Source organism: Rhinatrema bivittatum, chromosome 1 (assembly GCF_901001135.1).
Source record: "Rhinatrema bivittatum chromosome 1, aRhiBiv1.1, whole genome shotgun sequence".
NCBI classification, from domain to species: Eukaryota; Metazoa; Chordata; class Amphibia; order Gymnophiona; family Rhinatrematidae; genus Rhinatrema; species Rhinatrema bivittatum.
The window spans coordinates 200,931,967-200,953,525 of NC_042615.1; the positions used below are offsets into that span (position 1 = coordinate 200,931,967).

The 21,559-nt window shown below is 48.6% G+C and overlaps 1 protein-coding gene across 1 annotated transcript in view; it reads left to right on the top strand.

Annotated features, from left to right (window-relative positions):
- BOD1L1 (biorientation of chromosomes in cell division 1 like 1) overlaps positions 1 to 21,559 on the top strand; it is a 441,087-nt gene that overhangs the window by 403,624 nt on the left and 15,904 nt on the right. The window contains 3 exon segments of the mRNA XM_029590831.1: positions 6,224 to 6,276; positions 6,395 to 6,479; positions 9,463 to 9,625. Of these exon segments, the coding sequence (XP_029446691.1) occupies positions 6,224 to 6,276; positions 6,395 to 6,479; positions 9,463 to 9,625 (301 nt within the window).

Sequence of the window (21,559 nt, forward strand, 5' to 3'; positions counted from 1 at the left end):
TTATTTTCTTTCGCAGCTTCGCCGTCGGACGGCTCAGGGGCACGCTGGTGGGGCCAGCCTCTCCCCTGTTCGGAGCGCCGCGATTCGAACCCCTCCCCCTCGGCCCTGCGACGTTTCCATTCCCCGGGGCCGCAGCAGCAGGGAAGTCTCATTCCCCTGCTGCTCCTGAGGGGAGGGTTCGCAGAGTTGAGCCTGGGCGGACGAGCCTGCTCCTCCCGCGGCGCGGTTTCCCCGGATCCGGCCCCAGGGGCGGTCGCTGAGGGAGTTCTCTCTACCTACCGGACGCCATGCAGCGATTTCAGGGGGCTCCCGGCGCCGACCCGGGGCAGGGCGGATCGCGGGATGTCTCCTCCGGAGTCGCTCTCCCCGGGGGGGAGTCCGGTCTGGCTTCCCCGCGTTTTTCGCCGTCAGGCTCGGAACGCCGCGGCTCGAGGGGAAGGGCCCCGCCCCCTTCTTTGGCGGGAGCGGCGGCCATCTTAGAACTGGAAAGCGCTGCTGACTCGGAGGCTGAGGAGTCACAGCAGGGTTTTTCGCCGCGCTTGGGGCTGATTCGAGTGCCATCCTCCCCCCCCATCGCTTCGGGCCCCTCCACGGACCTCGCTCTCGCCGTCCCCCCACCAGCAGGGGGGTTTACGGCGGATTTTGTTCTCCTAATGCATCAGGCGTACCGCCAGAGCCTGCAGCCGGCAGGGGGGTCGCCAGGCGGTGGTCCAGCGAACCCCACGCCCGCGAAGATGCCCCGGCTGGTGGGGGTGGGGGGGGCCAATCCAGCGCCCTCGGGGGGCGGCCAGAAGACGCTCCTGGCTCTTCCACCCAGCGGAGCGGCCCCAATGCAGGACCCTGGGGGTGACCCGGCTTCGGCGGATGAGGATTCGCTCCTGGCAGCGCACCTGGAGTGTGACGACCCACGGGTGCTCCGGATCTTCCGGAAGGAGGAACTGTCTGACCTCATCCCACACGTCCTTCAAGAATTGGATCTCGACCCGCCCGTCGAACCGCCTGGGCCTCCGGCTCCCTCCGTAGCCTCAGCAAGCTCCAAAGGGGACCCCGTCCTGGCGGGCCTACGTCCCCTGGCGCGAACGTTCCCGATTCATGAGTCTTTCCTACACCTTTTGGTACGGGAGTGGGACACGCCGGAGGCGTCGCTCAGAGTGGGCAGAGCCATGGACAAGCTCTACCCTCTCCCCGGAGACTTCTTGGACCTGCTTAAAGTACCCAAGGTCGACTCGGCAGTCTCTGCCGTCACCAAGAGGACCACGATTCCCGTTACAGGGGGAACGGCCCTCCGCGATGTCCAGGACAGGAAGTTAGAAGTCTGCCTCAAGAAGATCTTCGAGGTCTCGGCGCTGGGGGTCCGCGCAGCTATTTGTGGTTCTCTCACCCAGCGTGCGGGGCTACGATGGGTGCAGCAGCTCCTTACTTCACAGCAATTGCCACCGGAGGAAGCGGCGCAAGCGGACAGGCTGGAGGCCGTCATTGCCTACGGGGCTGATGCTCTCCACGACTTGCTGCGGGTCCTGGCGAGGACCATGGTTTCGGCTGTTTCCGCTAGGCGACTGCTGTGGCTTCGAAATTGGGCGGCGGACGCCTCGTCCAAGTCCAGCCTAGGCTCTCTACCCTTTAAGGGTAGGTTCCTCTTCGGCGAGGATCTTGACCAGATCATTAAATCCCTGGGGGAAAACTCCGTACATAGGTTGCCCGAGGACCGCCAGAGGTCGTATCGTCCTTCCAATTCCTTCTCCAGGAATCGGTCCCGCTCTCAACGGCGATTTCGGAGCTCCAAGCCCCAGGGTCCGAGAAACCCCTCGAACAGGTCTCAGTCTTGGACCCGGTCCTTTCGTGGCCGTAGACCACCAAGGGATTCTTCGGCGCAGGGAGCTTCCGGCAAGTCCAACCAATGATGTCATGCCGGCCCGCTCCCCCCTCCCGAGGATCGGAGGACGACTAGCCTGGTTTTACGAGGAGTGGGCCAACATCACCACGGATCAATGGGTCCTGGATATTCTAAGGCACGGTTACGCTTTGGATTTGCGGCATCGCCCCAAAGACAGATTCGTCTTCTCGCCCTGCGGGTCAAGTCACAAGCGCCTGGGAGTACAAAGCACCCTGGACCGGCTCCTAGCCCTGGGAGCCATCTCACCCGTCCCCTCCGGAGAGGTGGGCTCGGGTCATTATTCCATCTACTTCGTGGTGCCCAAGAAGGATGGATCCTTTCGTCCCATTTTAGATCTCAAGGAAGTCAACAAGGTCCTCTGGATACCACGGTTTCGCATGGAAACCCTCCGCTCGGTAATAGCGGCAGTTCATCCGGGGGAGTACCTAGCTTCCCTGGATCTGACGGAGGCCTACTTACACATTCCGATACGTCCGGACCATCACAGCCTCCTCCGCTTCAAGATTCTGGGACAGCACTTCCAGTTTCAGGCCCTCCCCTTCGGGTTGGCAACGGCACCCAGGACGTTCACCAAGATCATGGTGGTTGTGGCGGCCGCGCTCCGGCGAGAGGGCATTCTAGTACATCCTTACCTGGACGATTGGCTCATCCGAGCGAAGTCCCTCCCTCAGGGGCAGCAGGCGGTCGACCGGGTGGTCGAATTTCTGCAGTCTCTCGGCTGGGTAGTCAACTTCGGCAAGAGCAGTCTCCTTCCGTCTCGGCAGCTGGACTTTCTCGGAGCACGCTTCGACACAGCTCAAGGCAAGGTCTTCTTGCGGCCGGACAAGGCCCAGTCGCTGAGGGAACAAATTCTCCATTTTGCCGCTCTCCAGGTCCCAATAGCGAGGGATTACCTGCAGATCCTGGGTTCGATGGCCTTCGCAATCAACCTGGTGCCTTGGGCCTTTGCACACCTGAGGCCCCTACAGATGGCGCTACTCTCGCGGTGGAAACCGGTCTCGCAGGACTATCAGGCGATACTACCTCTTCCGCCGGCGGCCAGACTCAGCCTTCGTTGGTGGCTAGACCCCAGGAACCTGGCGCAGGGCTGTCCCCTGGAGTCGCCGGAATGGATTGTAGTCACTACCGATGCCAGTTTGACCGGCTGGGGGGCCGTGTGTCTCAGAAGCTCAACTCAGGGGCAGTGGACACAGGAACAGGCGTCCTGGTCGATCAACCGCCTGGAGACCAGAGCAGTCCGTTTGGCGCTCATCCAATTCCTGCCTCTCATCCGGCAACGTGCGGTCCGGGTTCTCTCGGACAATGCGACCACGGTAGCCTACATCAACCGACAGGGAGGCACCAAGAGCCCGGGGGTGGCCCTCGAAGCGGCCCGTCTCATGGCCTGGGCCGAGCGGTTCCTCGACCGCCTGGCGGCCTCCCACATCGCAGGCGTGGACAATATTCAGGCGGACTACCTGAGTCGGCAGACGTTGGACCCGGGGGAGTGGGTTCTCTCCGACGAGGCAATGTCGCTCATCACTCGGCGCTGAGGAGCTCCCTCCATGGACCTCATGGCAACGTCGGGCAACGCAAAGGCCCCGCGGTTCTACAGTCGGAGAAGAGACCACGGGGCGGAAGGAGTGGACGCCCTGGTGCTACCCTGGCCCCCTCATGTTCGGCTGTACGTCTTCCCGCCGTGGCCTCTGGTGGGCAAGGTGGTGCGAAGGATAGAAGATCATCCAGGGCAGGTCATTCTGGTGGCGCCAGAATGGCCGCGGCGCCCGTGGTTTGCGGACCTGCTCAACCTGGTAGTGGACGGACCTCTGCGATTGTCACACCTTCCGCGGCTACTCCATCAGGGTCCGGTATTTTCGGACCAGGCGGAACACTTTTGTCTCGCGGCCTGGCTTTTGAAAGGCAGAGTCTCCTGCGCAAGGGATACGCAGTAACCGTGGTAGACACTCTTCTCAAGGCACGTAAGACCTCCACTTCAGTCGCCTATGTACGGGTCTGGAAGGTGTTTGAGGTCTGGTGTGCTGGACATGGAGCCTCCGCGACGGCGCCTTCGCTCCGTCAGGTCCTGGCCTTCCTCCAGGAGGGCTTGGAGAAGGGTCTCTCCTACAACTCCCTGCGTGTGCAAGTCTCTGCTCTAGCCTCCCTGGCTCGTACCACGGGAAATCCAAATCCTTCGTCTCACCCGGACGTCTCGCGCTTCCTCAAAGGAGTCAAGCACCTGCGGCCGCCGGTGCGACATCCCTATCCCTCCTGGAATCTCAACCTGGTGCTCCGGATCCTTGGTAAGGCTCCCTACGAACCGCTGCGACAGGCCTCCCTTAAGGACGTCACCCTTAAGACGGTGTTCCTGGTTGCCATAGCCTCGGCAAGGCGCATCTCCGAGCTTCAGGCGCTCTCGTGCCGGGAACCGTTCCTACGCTTCACGGACTCGGGAGTTTCCATTCGAACGGTTCCTTCGTTCCTACCTAAGGTGGTGTCCTCCTTCCACTTGAACCAGTGGGTGGAACTGCCGGCCTACCCGGCAGATGCGCCCCAGGCCCTCCGGCGCCTCGACGTGAAGCGCTCTCTGCTGCGCTACCTGGAAGTGACCAATGAGTTCCGGACGTCCGACCATCTCTTTGTGCTTTGGTCCGGTAACAAGAGGGGACTGCAAGCGTCTAGGACTACCATCGCAAGGTGGCTCAAGGAAGCGGTGTCCTCGGCCTACATAGGCGCCGGGAAGGCTCCCCCGGAGGGGGTCCGGGCTCATTCGTTGCGTGCCCTGGCCACGTCCCGGGCGGAGTCTCAACATGTTCCAATTCAGGAAATCTGTCGCGCGGCTACATGGAAGTCGCTACACACCTTCTCGAAGCATTACCGGTTGCAAATGCCGGTAGATGAGGCGGGTTCCTTTGGGGACAGGGTCCTCCGAGCAGGGTCTTCAGGGACCCACCCGGTTTAGGGAAGCTTTGGTACATCCCACGGTCTGGACTGATCCTAGTACGTACAGGGAAAAGAAAATTATTCCTTACCTGCTAATTTTCGTTCCTGTAGTACATAGGATCAGTCCAGACGCCCACCCGGGTTTTTTCTTCAGTAATGGTCAGACGCCTGCTCGTGTACGTTCTATCTCCTGTCCCTCCAACTCCTGCATTCTGATGTTTTGTTGTGGTTGCCTAGTTCTTCACAGTACTCCTTGCAAGTTGCATTGGTTATATGTTCTGTGGTTACAATTTGATTGGCGCTTGATCCATCCTACTTTCTGTCTAGTGTTGTTTTCGCTAGGCTTTGATATTCTCGATACTGAGGATCCCTGGAGGGTGCACCTGCTTATATGTCAGCACCCTCGGAAGTTTGCTCTGACTCCATCTGCTGGACGGGGGACATAACCCACTGTCTGGACTGATCCTATGTACTACAGGAACGAAAATTAGCAGGTAAGGAATAATTTTCTTACACTGAGGCCAAATTCAGTGCTACTTATCCAGATAAGTGGCTACATTTAGTGGCCACCGCTTAGCCTGATAAGTCATTTATCCGGCTAAGTAGTTAGCTGGATATCCATTGAGCAGGCAGTGAGCGGATCGGGGCAGCGCTTCTTATCCAACCAACTTAGCTGGGTAAATAGTGATATTCAGAATTATCCAGCTAATCAGATGAGTTAGACCTGCCACAGGGCAGGTTTAAATTAGCCAGATATAACTTATTCAGCTAAGTACCACCAAATACAGGGATATTCAGCAGCATAGCCGTGCTACTGAATTTCCCATTTAAGTTAGCCGGATAAGTTTTATCCGGCTAACTTACATAGATGTTTTCTTTAAACTTTCTGCCTCCTAATGCTGATTTTAAACGCTTGGCACTTAGGGACCATGCCCAGCAAATGAATTGCACCCATAAAATTAGGAGCCTAAGTTTTAGAAACCTAAATTTAGTATAATTTCCAGCTGAAAACTTGTGCAACTTAGTTTCACTGTAATTTTTCTGAACGTTAGGTGCTACACCAAGTACTACGCATTTTTTTAAATTTTTTTAACTAGTCTTGTATTCTACCTCTCTGGATGTTTCCCATGAGAAGTGCTGGTGATAGCACCTTTGACCAATAAGATTGTTCTATTACTGGATCTACAGGTTAAAAAGGATGGTGAAAGGTCAAAACAAGAGCTGGACTCTATAGAAAGGCAAATTTTATTCTGTTATGTGAGCTGATTTAACCAACTACAATGCAGCTTGTGCAAAGGTTTTACTAAGTCATCTATATAGCTTCCCTTAAATGTAACTTGATTTAAAGTACATTTGTAGTTTTTATTTCTGCATGTGTGTTTAGTCTTTCAATTTTTTCTTCTTTTATAGGCATATCAAGTGAAGAGGACACAGAAAAACATGAAGAAAAAAGCTCAACAGATGTAGGTATTACCTATTAGAAATATTTCAGATTTTTACCTGAAGTATATAAACAGAAATTAATGAGGAAGAGCCTGTTCTTGCATTTTCTTACATATTTGTTCTTGTATTTAATTATAGGATGATGGAGCAGAAAAGTCAGAAGAGTATGATAATCAAAGAGGAAGAAAGCAAAAATATTCTTATAGTTCTGCTGAAGAAACAGGTAAGCAATCTGAATGCATAGTGTTAAAATTCATAGATATTAGAGACTAACAACACTGACCAAAGCGACGGATGTGATGCCTTTTAGTTTAATTCCTTAACCTGGGTCCTAACCTGAATCATCTGCTCCTTTTCCAGTCTCTGCTGAGTAATGACTGCTTGTAATGACGTACAGTGAAGTAATTTTGACATATTGATAAACAAGTTTATAACTACTCAGTTTTTTCATGAATTAAACATTTAGAGGTGAATTTTAAGAGATGTGCATGCCAGAATCGGAGATGGGCGTGCATGTAGCACATCCGCATGTCCACCCAATTTTATAAAGTGGGGGATGCTCGCATATGTGCTAATGCACACATTTCTCACATCAGAGAAAAAAGGGTTGTGATGTGGGCGGGGCATGGGTGTTCCTGGGCATGGCCAAGAGATGTGCACACAAGTACCTACACACCTGGGCGCGCATCCAGGTCCAGGGCCGCGCAAGTTTACTTCTGCTATGGAGGAGATAGAAGTAAAAAAAAATACAGGCATCCCTGATGGGTTTCAGTGATCTGGGAGGAGTACAGGCTAAAGAACCAGGGAGGTTTGGAGGACCTAGCTCTAGACTGGGCGAACTAGTGATATAATGGTCATGGCATGGAAGCGTGCCTGTTATGAAATTGCCCCACTTGCATGGCTCTTGCAAAACTATGCGTACCCAATTGCAAAATTAGTTAAACACACGTGCTTAGGTTATTGTAGAATGTACACATGTACGTACATGTATATTATAAAATTTCCACATCTCAGGCCTGTTTGAACGTTACCATCCCTAGGTACCTTTTTTCTAAACTATGCTAATAGTACACTTTTACTTGTTTTTTAATTTATTTAAAATATTTTATATCCTTCCTATCACAGCAAACCAGCCATCCTAAGTGAGTAACAAAACCACACAAACATTATAAAATAATCATAAAACACAATCACAGATGTTAAACAAGATCACAATCATCATCAAAATTAGGCAAATGCCTTTTCAAACAAACAATGTTTCATCTCTGTCTAAAAAGCTTCAACTCGATAATATTTTGAATCTGTACTGGTAAGTTATTTCGTAATACAGGACCAACAGTAGATGAAGATCATTGTAGTGTAGACATGAGTTCTGCTTCCTTAACTGATGGAAATGAGAGCAAATCTTAGCCTTGGGAACACAGAGTGTTCAAGGACATATGAATGTAAAATGTCTTTTAAATAATATGACTTGCCAACTCGTGCTGCTTTAAATACCATTAACAAGATCTTAATTTATTTATTTATTTATTTATTTAAAGTCTCTTCTATACCGATAGCCGTTTGCACATCGTATCGGTTTACATCAAAACAAATAACTTTTGGGCGGGGCCCTTACAAGTAACAGTCGAATAACTGAGTAAATATAGACAAATAGAACTATAATAATATAACTACAATGTACAGTATATATAAAACAATAACTACAATGTACAGTATATTTATAGCATTCTTAAATCCAATTCTGTATTGAATCATCAGCTAGCGTAGCTGCTTAAAGATAGAAGTTATATGATTGAAATGGGATGTTGCAGTAATTAACCAGGCTGGCGCATTTTAAATTAACTGTAAATTTTTTGGTTGAGACTTAGACAGACCCATAGATAATGAATTACAATAATAAATGCTTGGATAATAGTTTGAAAATCTTGCATGGAAACATATTTCAACAGCTTGACTAGTCTTAATTTGTAAAAGGCAGACTGTAATAATACACAAATCTGTGACTTAAGTGAAAGATGGAGATCAAATCAAATTCCTAAATTAACACAGTACGAGAAATGAATAGGCATACCTGCAGTAGATAAGGTAGGTATTGCTATTGATGTCATAGATCAACATATCATTAAAGCTTCTGACTTCATGATATTTAAAGGCAAACAGTTCTACTCCAACCCATGGTGGACCTCTTGCAAACAATTTGGAAGCCTAGTAATTGAATTATTAGCATCTTTGGTTATTGGACAGATAATATGTATGATTGAAGAAAATCTAAAAACATTGAAGTACTGAACCCCCAACTCCTATGGCAGAGAGTCTGTCTAATTATAAAACATGATCAACCATATCAAAAGCTGCAGATATGACTAAAAAGACCATAATACAAACTCACCCTTTATCAATATAGCATAACAATGAGTCAGAGAATTCTAATAATGTCTCAGTGCTATGGGATGTATGAAAGCCCATTTCATGGGCATACAAGATGTTATCTTCCAAGTAATCTGTTAATTGTGATAAAACAGCCTTCTTAATTAACTTACCCTGCACCAGTAATTGAATATTGGGCATTAAGAAGCTGGATTACTGGTTTCAAGATTGCCCTTCTTTAGAATAGCTTGCAGTACTCCAAGTTTCAACTGCTCAGGAACCTTGCCTTCACCAAGTCATAAGTTAACTAAAGTTGTCAAAATTTCCAAAATTTGAGTCTTCAACTGCTGAAAGACCCATGCCAGACAGGAGTCCAGGGAACAATGTGAATTTTTAAGACAAGTCTTCAGTGGAAGCTATGTAAGAAAACGTATCCACAAGACTTATCTCTCAGGGCAACTAGAAGCTATAATAATTGTAATAGGAGGAATCATAGGTAGGCCAGCCTGCAGATGTTTTACTTTAGTCAGACAATAATTAGCAAAATTGTCGCAGTCCAAATCTGCCATATCTAATGCCCCATTAGCCAGGTGAATTAAATTCACAATGGCAAAGAGTTCAAATGGATGATTACATTCCACATTTTCATAGATCTTCGTGAATTCTATTCGTTCTGTCTATGACCTGCAACTGTTGGGAATGTTTTGAGAAATGACATTGTGTGCATTGGAAAAGCTGTATCTGGGAAGGAAACAGGATAACTTACTGCCTACAAGGTCAGTATCATTTGGATGATTTGTAGAGAGCTTACACCTTGTTTAAAATTGTGTGAACAGAAACATCAGAACCAGACAGAAAACGTAAAAGATCAGAATTAGCTGCTAAAGAAGAGGAAAAGAATGAACAGACAGAGGATGAGGATGATAATGAAGAGGAAGAAGATGAAGAGAAACATAAAGGCGCTACAACTAGGGCAGCCTCAAGACTTGAGGCTCAGAGGTAATGTCCTAGGTGATTTTTGGCTTTGGTTCAATATAAAGAAACTTATCAGAGGTAAAATGTCTGTTTTTGTGTGTGTTCTCCCCCCCTCCCCCCTCTTTATAACTTTGGAACAGCTGGACCTAGCTTTACCAAACTTTGTGTGGAGATAAGTCTATGGTGAGAAATTTAGTATTTCTCCTTTTCAAAGTTGGTGAGTGATCCTGGGGTGATAGAAGAGGGGCAGAGTTGGTATTTTCTAATAAGAAATGTATGTGATTTCTGTGTTTGTGTGTCTCTCCTTCTTATAATCAGAGTCCCCAAATTCCTGCAGCATATTTTTCAAGCTTCTGCTGCAGATTTGCATAATTTTGCATAAAGATTCATACCTCAAACTATTAAAAAAAATGTAGTTTTTAATTGAAAACCATTTACATTGCTTTTAAACAATATTTAAGCTTATATACAAATAAAAATGTACCAAGTACAAAAATCAACAATTTATCAAGTTAAAATATATATTACAAACATTTAACTGTGAAATATCACTTTTGATTTGAATTGAAATAGTTCAACTATCCTTTTTATATTTTCTCGAGAAAGTCCTTGTTATATGAACTTCTAAATGCTAAAAATGCCCTCAATATCTTCAGTTACATTATTAACCCAGATCAGTCCAGACTCCTGGGTTTTGCCTCCCTCTCTGACACTGTATATAACCCAGTGTGCCACCTGCAGTCCCTCAGTATTTCTCTGTCTCCAGCATATGGTAGATGGCGTCAAACCTGTAGTCTGGAGAGAAAAGATTAAAAGACAAAAGTTCTGGATCCTCCCAGGGGGTTGTGAGGTCCTGGTGGGGACGTCCCCCCCCCTTCCTAGTTTGAGACCAACAAGCAGAGGGTTGGTGACACTTCTGATAGCTCAGTCTTGGAGGTCCATGAGGTGGACATCTGGAGATCCAGATCCCTCATGACCCATGAGACAGCACTGGAACCTGCTGGCATTTCTGTACTGCAAGCCTAGTGGAGAAGGAAGTATCCCTTTTATATGGTTTGCCCTAGGTTGGATTGCTAAAGTTTCGCAAAAGGAAACAGATAAAGCCAGTGATCTGGCTCTTTTCTGATCTGCCATGCGGCCTGTGCTCTTGGAACCGGAACCTCTATTCCAAAGGAAAGTATTGGTTTCTGTGTTTCTTTATTTGTTCTCAGAGCGTAAAAAAAATAAAAAGAGAACAAGGAACTAGTTAAAGGAATCTGTGCAGCATCGGGGTTCCAGGGGGAAGCTACCTTAGCAGCTTGGGGAGATCAGCGATGGGGTTTTTCAGCAGCTTCTCTGCCTGTGAAAGAAACTGGGTGTTGGCTCTGTGGTGCCTAGGGACTGTTCCCCTGCTTGCCATGGTGCCTAGGGACTGTTCCCCTGCTTGCCGCGGGTGCGGAGAGGAACAGCATGCACATTCAACAAAAGCGGTATGGCGTTCAGGGTCTGCGTCGAGCATGGCCGCACCAACAGACCGAGCCGCACGGGTGACAGGTTGTAACACTGAGGTTTTCCCCTTCAGTGCGGAAATGGCAGACATTTTCGATTCCCTAGCATAATCTGCGAGAGAGGCAGGGATATCCCCTGCTCAACTATTGCCTGCATTTCCCTGTTCTGCGGAGGTGCAGAGAGGCACTTGCACTGAGGATTAGTCTCTGGTTCTGGTAGAGTAGTTCTTCAGTTTTTAATTTGCTTATGTGCAAAGCTTATTTAGTGGAACAAGCAGCAGGGATGCTGGTTCTCCGCCCCAGTCTCCATGGATTCTCGGCCAGTCAAAAGGCCGGAGCTGTTGAAAAGCTCTTCAGACGTTCGATGATTTTCGGTGCCGGATGTTGAATGGATCCAGACCTAAATGCACTGAAGGTGCAGGCAGGCTTTGCTTAGCTGTGTGGTAAGCCGTGGCAGTGGTTCTTTTCCCACTTGCATAGAATTGTGTGTGCACATTTTCGCTGCATGGCAGTTGCATGTGCAGGGACCTGTGTGCATGAGGCCACAGCCTAGATTTGAGTGCATACATCTGCGACCTAGACTAGAGCGCGTATTTGCAAAGGTACTTGACCACATAATTACGTAGGTACTTGTACACGTAGGGCTGCGACCTAGAATGGAGTGTGTATTTGCGTGGGTACTTGTGCACATAAGACTGCAACCTAAACTCGAGTGTGTATTTATGCATGTACTTGTGCGCGTATGACCACGATCTAGTTTTCAGCGCATATTTGCGCAAATCATAGAGGGGTGTGCATGTATGCTCGGGTGGTATTGGTGTGTGCGTGCAGGAAGCCTCCTAGAGCCGAAGTTCAGGAGAACTAGGCACCGGGGACAGACAGGTCCAAGCTCCTTGCTATCTGTGAGGTTTGCTGTCTGATAGCAGTTCAGTCCTCACTTTCTTCATTTGTGTCAGTGCTGAAAGCGATTTGACTACTATAGATTTTGCTCATGTTGGGACATCTCCTCAGCTTATGGTGTCTCTGGAGGGGAGTGGAGTGGGAGACGAAGCAACAGTCAGTTCTCCTCCACCCTTGTTCCCGAGGGCAGAATCTTCCCTGAGAGAGAGAGATTGGAGAGAGCAAATTTTGACATGTGGGCTCCAATATAAATCCATTCTTCTCCTCCTGAGTGAAATGTTTCCAGGGCTCGCAGACCTTTCTGCATGGGTGCCCAGCAAAGGCGAAGCAACCTATGTAGAGATCGCATGTTTGGGCCTCCCATTTGTCAGTCACAGTGGGCAAATGCTGCAGGGAGACTGCCTCTGGTAATATTCAAGGGGATGTGGATCATGAGACATCAGAGGATTCTGATGGGGAATTGGCTTTCTCACCTCTAGAAGAGGGAGAAATTGCTTATGATTGATAGCCGCTTCGGTCTCTACTCAGATTTTTTCTTTTTTCATAGAAGTGTCTTGCTTAGTTTGTTGGCTCAGACCCTGTACATGCTTAGTGTGGACGGAGTTCAGTTTTAAGTTAAATATCCTGTTTCTTTCCCGTATGTATCCAATTCAAGAGATATTGGATATAAAGAAAGTAAATGTGGCACTCAAGGTTTCCCGTTTTCACTTGGAAACTCTGAGGTCTGTCATAACGGTGCATCTGCACATAGCCATAAGGCTGGAGCACCAGAGATTCCTGAGGTTCATGGTCCTCATTTTCAGTTTCGAGCCCTTTCCTTCGGCTGGCGTTGGCTTCACATATCTTCACCAAGGTGATGGTAGTAGGAGCAGCTACAGTGCAAAAGGAGGGAGTGTTGGTACATCCGTACCTGGACGACTGGCTCATTCATGTGAAATAAGAGGACCTCTGTCGACAATCAGTACAAAAGATACTGATGCACATGAAGTCTCTAGGATGGGTGGTGAACCTAGCAACGAGCCATTTAGTCTTCTTTCAAACTCTATCTGAGAGCTCAGTTTGACTTAAACATCGAAACATAGAAATGACGGCAGAAGAAGACCAAACAGCCCATCCAGTCTGCCCAGCAAGCTTCACACTTTTTTCTCATACTTATCTGTTTCTCTTGGCTCTTAGTAACCTTTGCTGGCGGAGAGAGTGTTTTTCACAGACTGCTAAACTTGCAGAGTCAGATTAGGCTGCTTCTAGAGCTTTTGGTGCCCAGGGTCTGGGACTATTTACAGGTCCTAGGTTCTATGGCATCGACATTGGAATTAATGCATTGGTTGCATGCGTTTGCGCATATGAGGCCTCTGCAGGGGATCTCTTCTCTCCTGCTGGAATCCGTTATTAGAAGAGTTTCATCTTCCTCTTCTGTTGGAAGGGGAAGCCAGGGACAGTCTTTCATGGTGGCTTACTCACACCAATCTCAAGCATGGTACGGAATTGAAGATTCCAAATTAGGTAATAATCACCATTGATGCAAGCCTCTCCGGATGGAGGGCAGTGTGGCAAGATCAGTCGGCTCAGGGCCCGTGGTTGAGACAGGAGGCCTCATGGTCTATCAATCAGAGACAAGAGCAGTGCATTTTGTGTTGCATGCCTGTCTGCCAAGGTTATGCGTCCATCCAGTACGGATCCTATCAGACAATGCAACAACAGTGGCCTACATCAGCTGTTGAGGTGGAATCAAGAATCAGGCAGTGACTCAAGAGTCCCAGGAGCTAATTATCTGGGTAGAACAGCACTTGGAGTGGCTGGTTGTGACTCACATTGCTAGAGTGAACAACGTTCTTGCAGATTTTCTCAGTCAGAGAAAGTTAGACCCTGGGGAATGGGAGCTGTCGGAGGCAGCGATGTGTCTCATTCACAATATATGGGGGTAGCCCAACCAAAGAGAACACCATGGCATCACGGTTTTACAGTCGCTAAACAGATCATGGTAAGGAAGGAATCAAAGCTCTGGTGCTGCTGTGGACTCGAGAGATTCTTCTTAGTCTTCCCTCTGTGACCTCTGGTTGGCAAGGGATTACGGCAGATAGAGAAACAGCCAAGTAACATGATCCTGGTAGCTCCAGAGTGGCCACATCGACCATGCTTCCCAGATCTTATCAACATGGCCATAGACAGGCCCTTAAGGTTCAGACATTCGTTGACTCTTTTCCTCCAGGGCCCAATATTTTCAGGTCAGGCAGCTCACTTCTGTCTTGCAGCCTCGCTTCTGAGAGGAGACGAATGAGATGGAGGGGATATTCCGAAGCGGTTATTTCCACCTTACTGCAGGCTAGGCGACCTTCTACATCATTTACATATGGTCAAATTTGGAGGATGTTCAAATCCTCTGGTCTGCTGTTGACAGAGTACAGCCTCAGCCTATTCAGGCTATGGTGTCGTATATTTTGGCTTTAACTCTCTCAGAGTCCAGGGAGTGACATTGGGTTGTCTCCGGGGTAAGGTGCAAGGGTATCCTTTGTCCGCACATCCAGATGTTATATGATTCCTTCAGGGAGCTAAGAACTTGTGTACTCAGGTTCGGAACATGTTTCCGTCTTGGAATCTGAATCTAGTCTTTAGAGGATTGTGTGAGGCTCAGTTTGAACCACTAAAGAGAGCTACGGTTAAGGATTTGACTCTTTAAAATGGTTCAACCAGGAGAGTTTCAGAGCTCCAGGCACTGTCGTGTTGAGATCCCTTCCACAGATGTCTTATTCGGGGGTATCTTTATGCATGGTGCCTTCTTTTCTGCCTGAGGTAGTCTCTGCATTCCATCTTAGACAGACAATGGAGCTTCCAGCTTTTCTGGATTTGGATTCCTGTATGCCTCATGTGGGGGAGCTTAGGCTCTTAGATGGGAGGCATGCATTATTGAGATATCTGAAAGTCACTTATGATTTCCTTAGATCGGATTACCTCTTTGTAGATCGGATCACTTCTTTGTACTGTGGAGTGGTCCAAAGAAGGGAAGTAAGGCGTCTAAAGCTAAAATTGTGAAGTGGCTGAAGGAAGCAATCGAGTCAACTTACATTTCTAAAGGGTGCCTGCTGCCAGGTGGTTTAGGGGCACGCTTAATGCGTTCTCAGGCGATTTCCTGGGCTGAGTCACAACAGGTGCCTCCACATGAAATTTGCTGGGCAGGTTACTGGGAAGTTGTTGCACACTTTTGCTAGGCATTATCGCTTGGATGTCAGGGCTCCGGCTTCCATGTGCCTTGGTGAGAGTGTTCTATGAGCGGAACTCTCCAGGTCCCATCTGAGATAAGGGAACCTTAGGTACATACCAGGAGTCTGGCCTGATCTGGGTATGTACAGGGAAAGAAAAATTGGTTCTTACCTGTTAATTTTCATTCCTGTAGTACCACAGATCAGTCCAGACATCCACCCATTTACTGAGGGGAAGAGACCACCGCTCGTGCTGTTGCTTTTTATATAGTTTGGAGTTGTTGAAGGTTTTTAATGCTGATAAATTTGGGAAACGAGTTTTCCATTGTCTTTTTGGGCAACTTCACCTTCCGACTTATTGGAAGGGAGGGAGTTTGCCTAGAAGTTTGTTTAGAAATTTATGGTTGTTCCTGCCATCTTGGCTTGGGTACAGGTCAATACTGAGATACTGCAGATGGCACACTGGGTTATGTTCAGTATCAGTGAAACTTTGTCTCCATTTGCTGGCAGGGAGGCAAACCCAGGAGTCTGGACTGATCTGTGGTACTACAGGAATGAAAATGTTCCTTTTGTCATGCTGTTAATTACATAGGACTTCTATGAATTGAAATTAAGGCCCTCTCTGCCAGCTGTGGAACACCAGCAGTTGAAGACTTCAGAACACATAATTGGTATATGGTTGGCCACATGTATGTGAAAGAACCTTTGTATAAAGATGAAATTCTTCTAAAGGGACATCACTCCATCAAAGAATTATATCAAAATCATCTTTTTTTTTTTTTTTATAAGGATTTAAGAGTTCTTTGAGGGATCAGACATTCTGACTGCTTTCTCTATCGAATCCAGTTTCACTCCCCACATTCCTGTTCACTTCAAGACAGGAGGAAGTGGGATGGAGGAATCAATAAAAGGAGATGGTTCCCTGCAGGTTGTTTGCAAGGGGAGGGAGAGAGAGCTGAGACTGAAGGTAGACAGGCACCCTGCAGCTTTCTTCAAATGATTGACTTAAGAGGTGTGAAAACTTTCAGGAATTTTATGCTATGGCAGGTTGTCAAATATGCAGCAACAAGCTAATTATGCAGTTTTTCCCACAACTGCACAATTGCCAAAGGCTGAGGGCACTGTTTATAACTGAAATGGGTGAACCTTGATCTACAAAACTTTGTGTAAAGATAAGTCCTCTGGGTTACATCAGATCTTTTCCACCTTACTAATTTTTTTATTGATTTGGAGGGAACACAGAAGGGCAAATGTGACACTTTTCCTAACGAAATTAATGATGTTTTGAATTGAAGTTGACCAGAATGTCATACTTTCTACTAGTTTTCTCTTCTAAAAAAATGATTTAAAAATGTGAGTGAGCAGAAGAATTTATTTGTACATTAGATAGCAAACAATAAGCATTTCATAATCATAGATGGTGATATTTGTAGTCTAGGAGAAACTGTAGCCATAACATAATATAAAGGAAGAGCAGGATTTGAAGCAGAAAAGCAATACAATATATTATATTAAAACACAAAAAATGTATAAATTGAACACATTGGATAGAAAAGAATAAGTGTTAAGTGCAGATTATGAGAATGAAATCTAAGTTACTGTGTGCAGATCACACCCTTGTGTCGTTGGTGCCATCGATACCCGGGTCAATACCATTGTCACCCAGGGCACTTCCATTAATGCCATCGTTTATTTTATCAATGTCATCGATGCCCAGGACACTTCCATCGGTGCCATCGTCTATTCCATCGGTGGCATCGATGCCCGGGTCGAGAACATCGGTGGCGTCGATGCCCGGATCAATTCCATCGGTGGCGTTGATTCCATCGATGCCAATGTTGATACCCGGGTCGATTCCATCGATGCCAATGTTGATGCTATCGGTGCCCATGCTGGTACCATCGATGCCGTCGGCGCCCATGGCCATGCCATCGAATCTCGTGGCCATGCCACCGATGCCGTCGACACCCACGTAGTTTCCATCGATGCCTTCAATGTTCCTATCGCTGCAGTCATTGACTCCTTGAATGCCGGCATCATTTTTTCCAATGCCAACGATGTTTTTCGATTTCTCGATGCCACATCATTTCCATAGATACCTACGCCGATGCCATCAGTGCTTTCGTCACTGTTATCCTTGCTCTGCCCGGTTCATCGACGTTTTTCATAAATATATTTTTGACAATGCCCTCGAGGCCGCTTCGGCCGCCATCAACACAGTCAATACCGACATAGCACCTCCACATAATGCTCTCGCCTAAACACAGTGCTCCATGCTTTGGGTTCTTATTAAAGCCCCGTATTAGCCTACGACACTACATAATGCCAGGAGCAGTGCAGGCATGCTGACAGTCCGTCAACATTCGCTATCCAAGACAGCGAGGGCATCCACCTCGGCGCTGGGGAAAGACCGGGCCGAGCACCGTGGCACTCATTGTCACCGGCACGGTGACCGTCCGCCACCGACGCCATCCAGCACATCGGTGCTATCCTTCTCACAGGACAAGCAGGATGGTTGTCCTCACAAATGGGTGACATCGAGGATGGAGCCCACCACGGAAAACTTCTGTCAAAGTTTAACAGAACTTTGACTGGCCCCTACTGGGCATGCCCAGCACGGCACTGACCCTGCAGCCAGCAGGGGTCTCCCTTCAGTCTTCTTTTTTCCGCGCAGCAGTTGCCACGCGGTGAAAGGAGCTCTTAACCACGTTCCTGACAGGAATTTGGTACTTTATTTCTGAAGAAAATTTGCCCCTCAGGGGTCTCCCTTCGACAAATTTTTTCAACCTCGCGGAAATCCGGTAAGTTTTTTGCCGATTTTGATCGACTTACGTCGATTTTGGCCCTTGAGGCCTGTCGACAATCACCGATCCCGCGACTAAATTTTTGGCCCAAGGCCATGGCGACGGGGTTCCGTCGATGTCCGGATTGCACCCGGACTATGTCAATCACAGACCCCCATAGAGTCTGTGTTTTGTGTTTAGGCAGCGAGCATGATGTCCTGACTTGCACCAAATGTGCCTTAATGACACCCAAAGGTCGCAAAGCCAGGATGGAGAAGATGGGGCTCCTCTTCCATGCTCGCACCCCAACGCCATCGATAGCATCGACGTCATCGGAACCGGCACCGTCGAAGTTGCACCATCATCGTCAACCCTCCGGTGACCGTCCACCATCGATGACTTCTCGGCCGTCGACTCCTGTCCCCTCCCCGGATGGGCGAGGAGATCGGAAGGAAAAACATCGCCATAGACGGCACAAGTCTCGGCCCGTCGAGGATCCAGAACCATCGACCTCCGTACAGACCGAGCCACCGACTAAAAAGCCTCGATCAGACCTGGCACCGTCCACGTCTCGTTCGCAGGCACCGAGGAAACCCTCACCCCCTCGGGGTGTGGGAGCCGTGATCCCACCGGTTACGGTGGTCCCTCCGGCTCAGCCTCAGCCTCCCTCTCCCGTCGAGCCGGGTATCGTTACCCCTGGTCTCCGGGCAGAACTGGACCGGCTGGTCCAGGAGGCCATCGAAAAAGCGATGCAGAAGTTCCAACCTCCACCGGCTCCGGCACCGATTCCGGCACCGACTCCACCACCGACTCCGCCACCGAGGAGGGAACCGACCACCGAGCCACTGGTAGAAGCTCTAGCACCGCTACTGCACCGCATGGAGGCGCTTATAACGGCCCTTCCATCAGTGATTTCAGTAGCACCGACAACACCACCGTCTCCGACAGGATTATCATCGGGAGGGGAAACACCGTTCATAATTCCCCCTTCAGGGGTGGTCCCATCGGTGCCTTCTCGTCCCTCGCCACCGATATATCCTTCGACTCCATCGATTCCAAGGCTGGCACCGATTCCATCGACAGCACCGAAGCCCTCGATGCCGTTCCCAGTTCCGCCTTCAGCACCGATGCCATCGAGATTCCACTCGATGCCCTCGGTGGTTCCTCCTAATATCCCGGATCCTCAACCAGGACCTTCAGGGCTTCAAGCCCCACATGATCCCTATGATACCTGGGGTGATGATACATCTTCTGACACGGATTTACCTTCACCACCGTCTCCTACAGAGAGTAGAAAGCGTTCTCCTCCTGAGGATCTCTCGTTTATTAATTTTGTGAAGGAGATGTCGGAAATAGTACCTTTTCAGCTACAATCTGAAAAAGATGACAGGCACCAGATGATGGAACTGCTCCAATTTCTGGATGCTCCTAAAATCATCGCTTCCATCCCTATTCACCAGGTATTTCTGGATCTTCTAAAGAAAAACTGGGAATCTCCTTCATCTGTTTCACCAGTCAATAAGAAAGCTGACTCCACATATCTTGTCCAGTCAGCACCGGGATTTCAGAAGCCTCAACTGGATCATCGCTCTGTCGTTGTTGAGTCAGCGCAAAAGAAAGCAAAGCGTCTAAAGCCACACTCTTCAACACCACCTACCAAGGACAATAAATTCCTGGATAGTGTAGGAAGAAAGGTGTATCACGGAGCTATGTTGATTTCACGCATAGCTTCGTATCAGCTTTACATGACTCAATATAACAGAGCCATCCTAAAACAGATGCAAGAATATGCGGACACCTTGCCTGACCAATATCAACCACAGCTTCAAGCCCTTCTTAACAAAGGGTTTGAAGCCAGGAAGCATGAAATTAGGACGGCATATGACATCTTCGATGCTTCCACAAAAGTTTCAGCCACAGCCATCTCAGCCAGACGTTGGGCTTGGTTAAAATCATCCAACCTTCGCCCAGAGGTCCAGGATCGTCTATCTGATTTACCCTGCCTAGGGGACAATTTGTTTGGAGAACAAATTCAGCAAATTGTAGCTGAATTAAAAGATCACCACGAGACGTTGAAACAACTCTCATCCACTCCATCTGATGTGACCTCCAAACAACCATCTAAGAAGGACTCTAAAAAGTCGTTCTTTAGGCCACGTCGATATTATCCTCCATCGGCTAAGCCTCGACCTGCACGGACTTCCAACAGAGCTCAGCCACGCCAGCCTCGGAAGCAAAGACCTACTGTAGCCCCACCCCCTGGGCCTGCGGCGGGCCTTTGACTTCCCTGTAGAGAGCACGTGCCAGACCCCTATTCCAGCCATCCCTGTGGGAGGTCGACTGTGCCACTTTTTAGACCGCTGGATACAGATCACCTCAGATCAGTGGGTACTAGCAATTATAGCACAGGGTTACCACCTCAACTTCACTACTCTTCCGGCAGACTCCCCGCCTCTACAAGCATGGAGTCTGACCAGCCACTTGGCTCACTTACAACAAGAAGTATCCCTTCTTCTGCAATCAAATGCTATAGAACCCGTCCCTCCCTCTCAGCAAGGAAAGGGATTCTACTCCAGGTACTTCCTGATACCAAAGAAATCAGGGGGGCTTCGTCCCATCTTAGACCTTCGAGCCCTCAACAAGTACCTTCAAAAAGAGAAGTTCAAGATGGTAACCCTGGGCTCGCTTCTCCCTCTGCTGCAAAGAGGGGATTGGCTATGCTCTCTCGACCTCAAAGACGCTTATACCCACATTGTGATAACCCAATCCCATCGCAAGTACCTGCGTTTTCTGGTGGGCCGAAACCATTACCAATATCGAGTACTACCTTTCGGCCTGGCGTCTGCACCACGGGTCTTTACCAAATGTCTCGTCGTGGTAGCAGCATTCCTCAGAAAGGAAGGTGTCCACGTCTACCCCTATCTGGACGATTGGTTAATCAGGGCCTCCACCCAACAGATTGCTCAATCCTCCCTAAAATTGACAATTCAAACACTCCTTTCCTTAGGGTTTCTTGTCAATTACGAGAAATCTTGCTTAGTCCCATCTCAAACCTTATCCTTCATTGGGGCGGACTTGGACACCTTACAGGCAAAGGCCTACCTTCCTCATCAAAGGGTCCAGACTCTAATATCCCTAGCTCGCCAGCTCCAGTCTCAAAACACTGCCACGGCTCGCCAATTCCTCGTTCTCCTAGGACACATGGCATCCTCGGTTCAAGTCACTCCCATGACACGACTAGCCATGAGAGTTACCCAATGGACTCTGCGACATCAATGGATTCAAGCTCTTCAGTCTCTGTCCACCATTGTCACAATTACACAAGCGCTACGCCTGTCCTTAACCTGGTGGACGACTCAAGTCAACCTCCTGCAGGGCTTACCTTTTCTTCTACCAGATCCCCAAGTAATCCTAACCACCGATGCTTCCCACACCGGTTGGGGAGCCCATGTGGACAAGTTACAAACTCAGGGACTCTGGTCTCGAGAAGAAGCCGAGCACCAGATAAATTTCTTGGAACTGCGAGCAATCCGCTACGCGCTCAGAACTTTCCAAGCTCACCTATCGAATCAGATAATCTTGATCCAGACA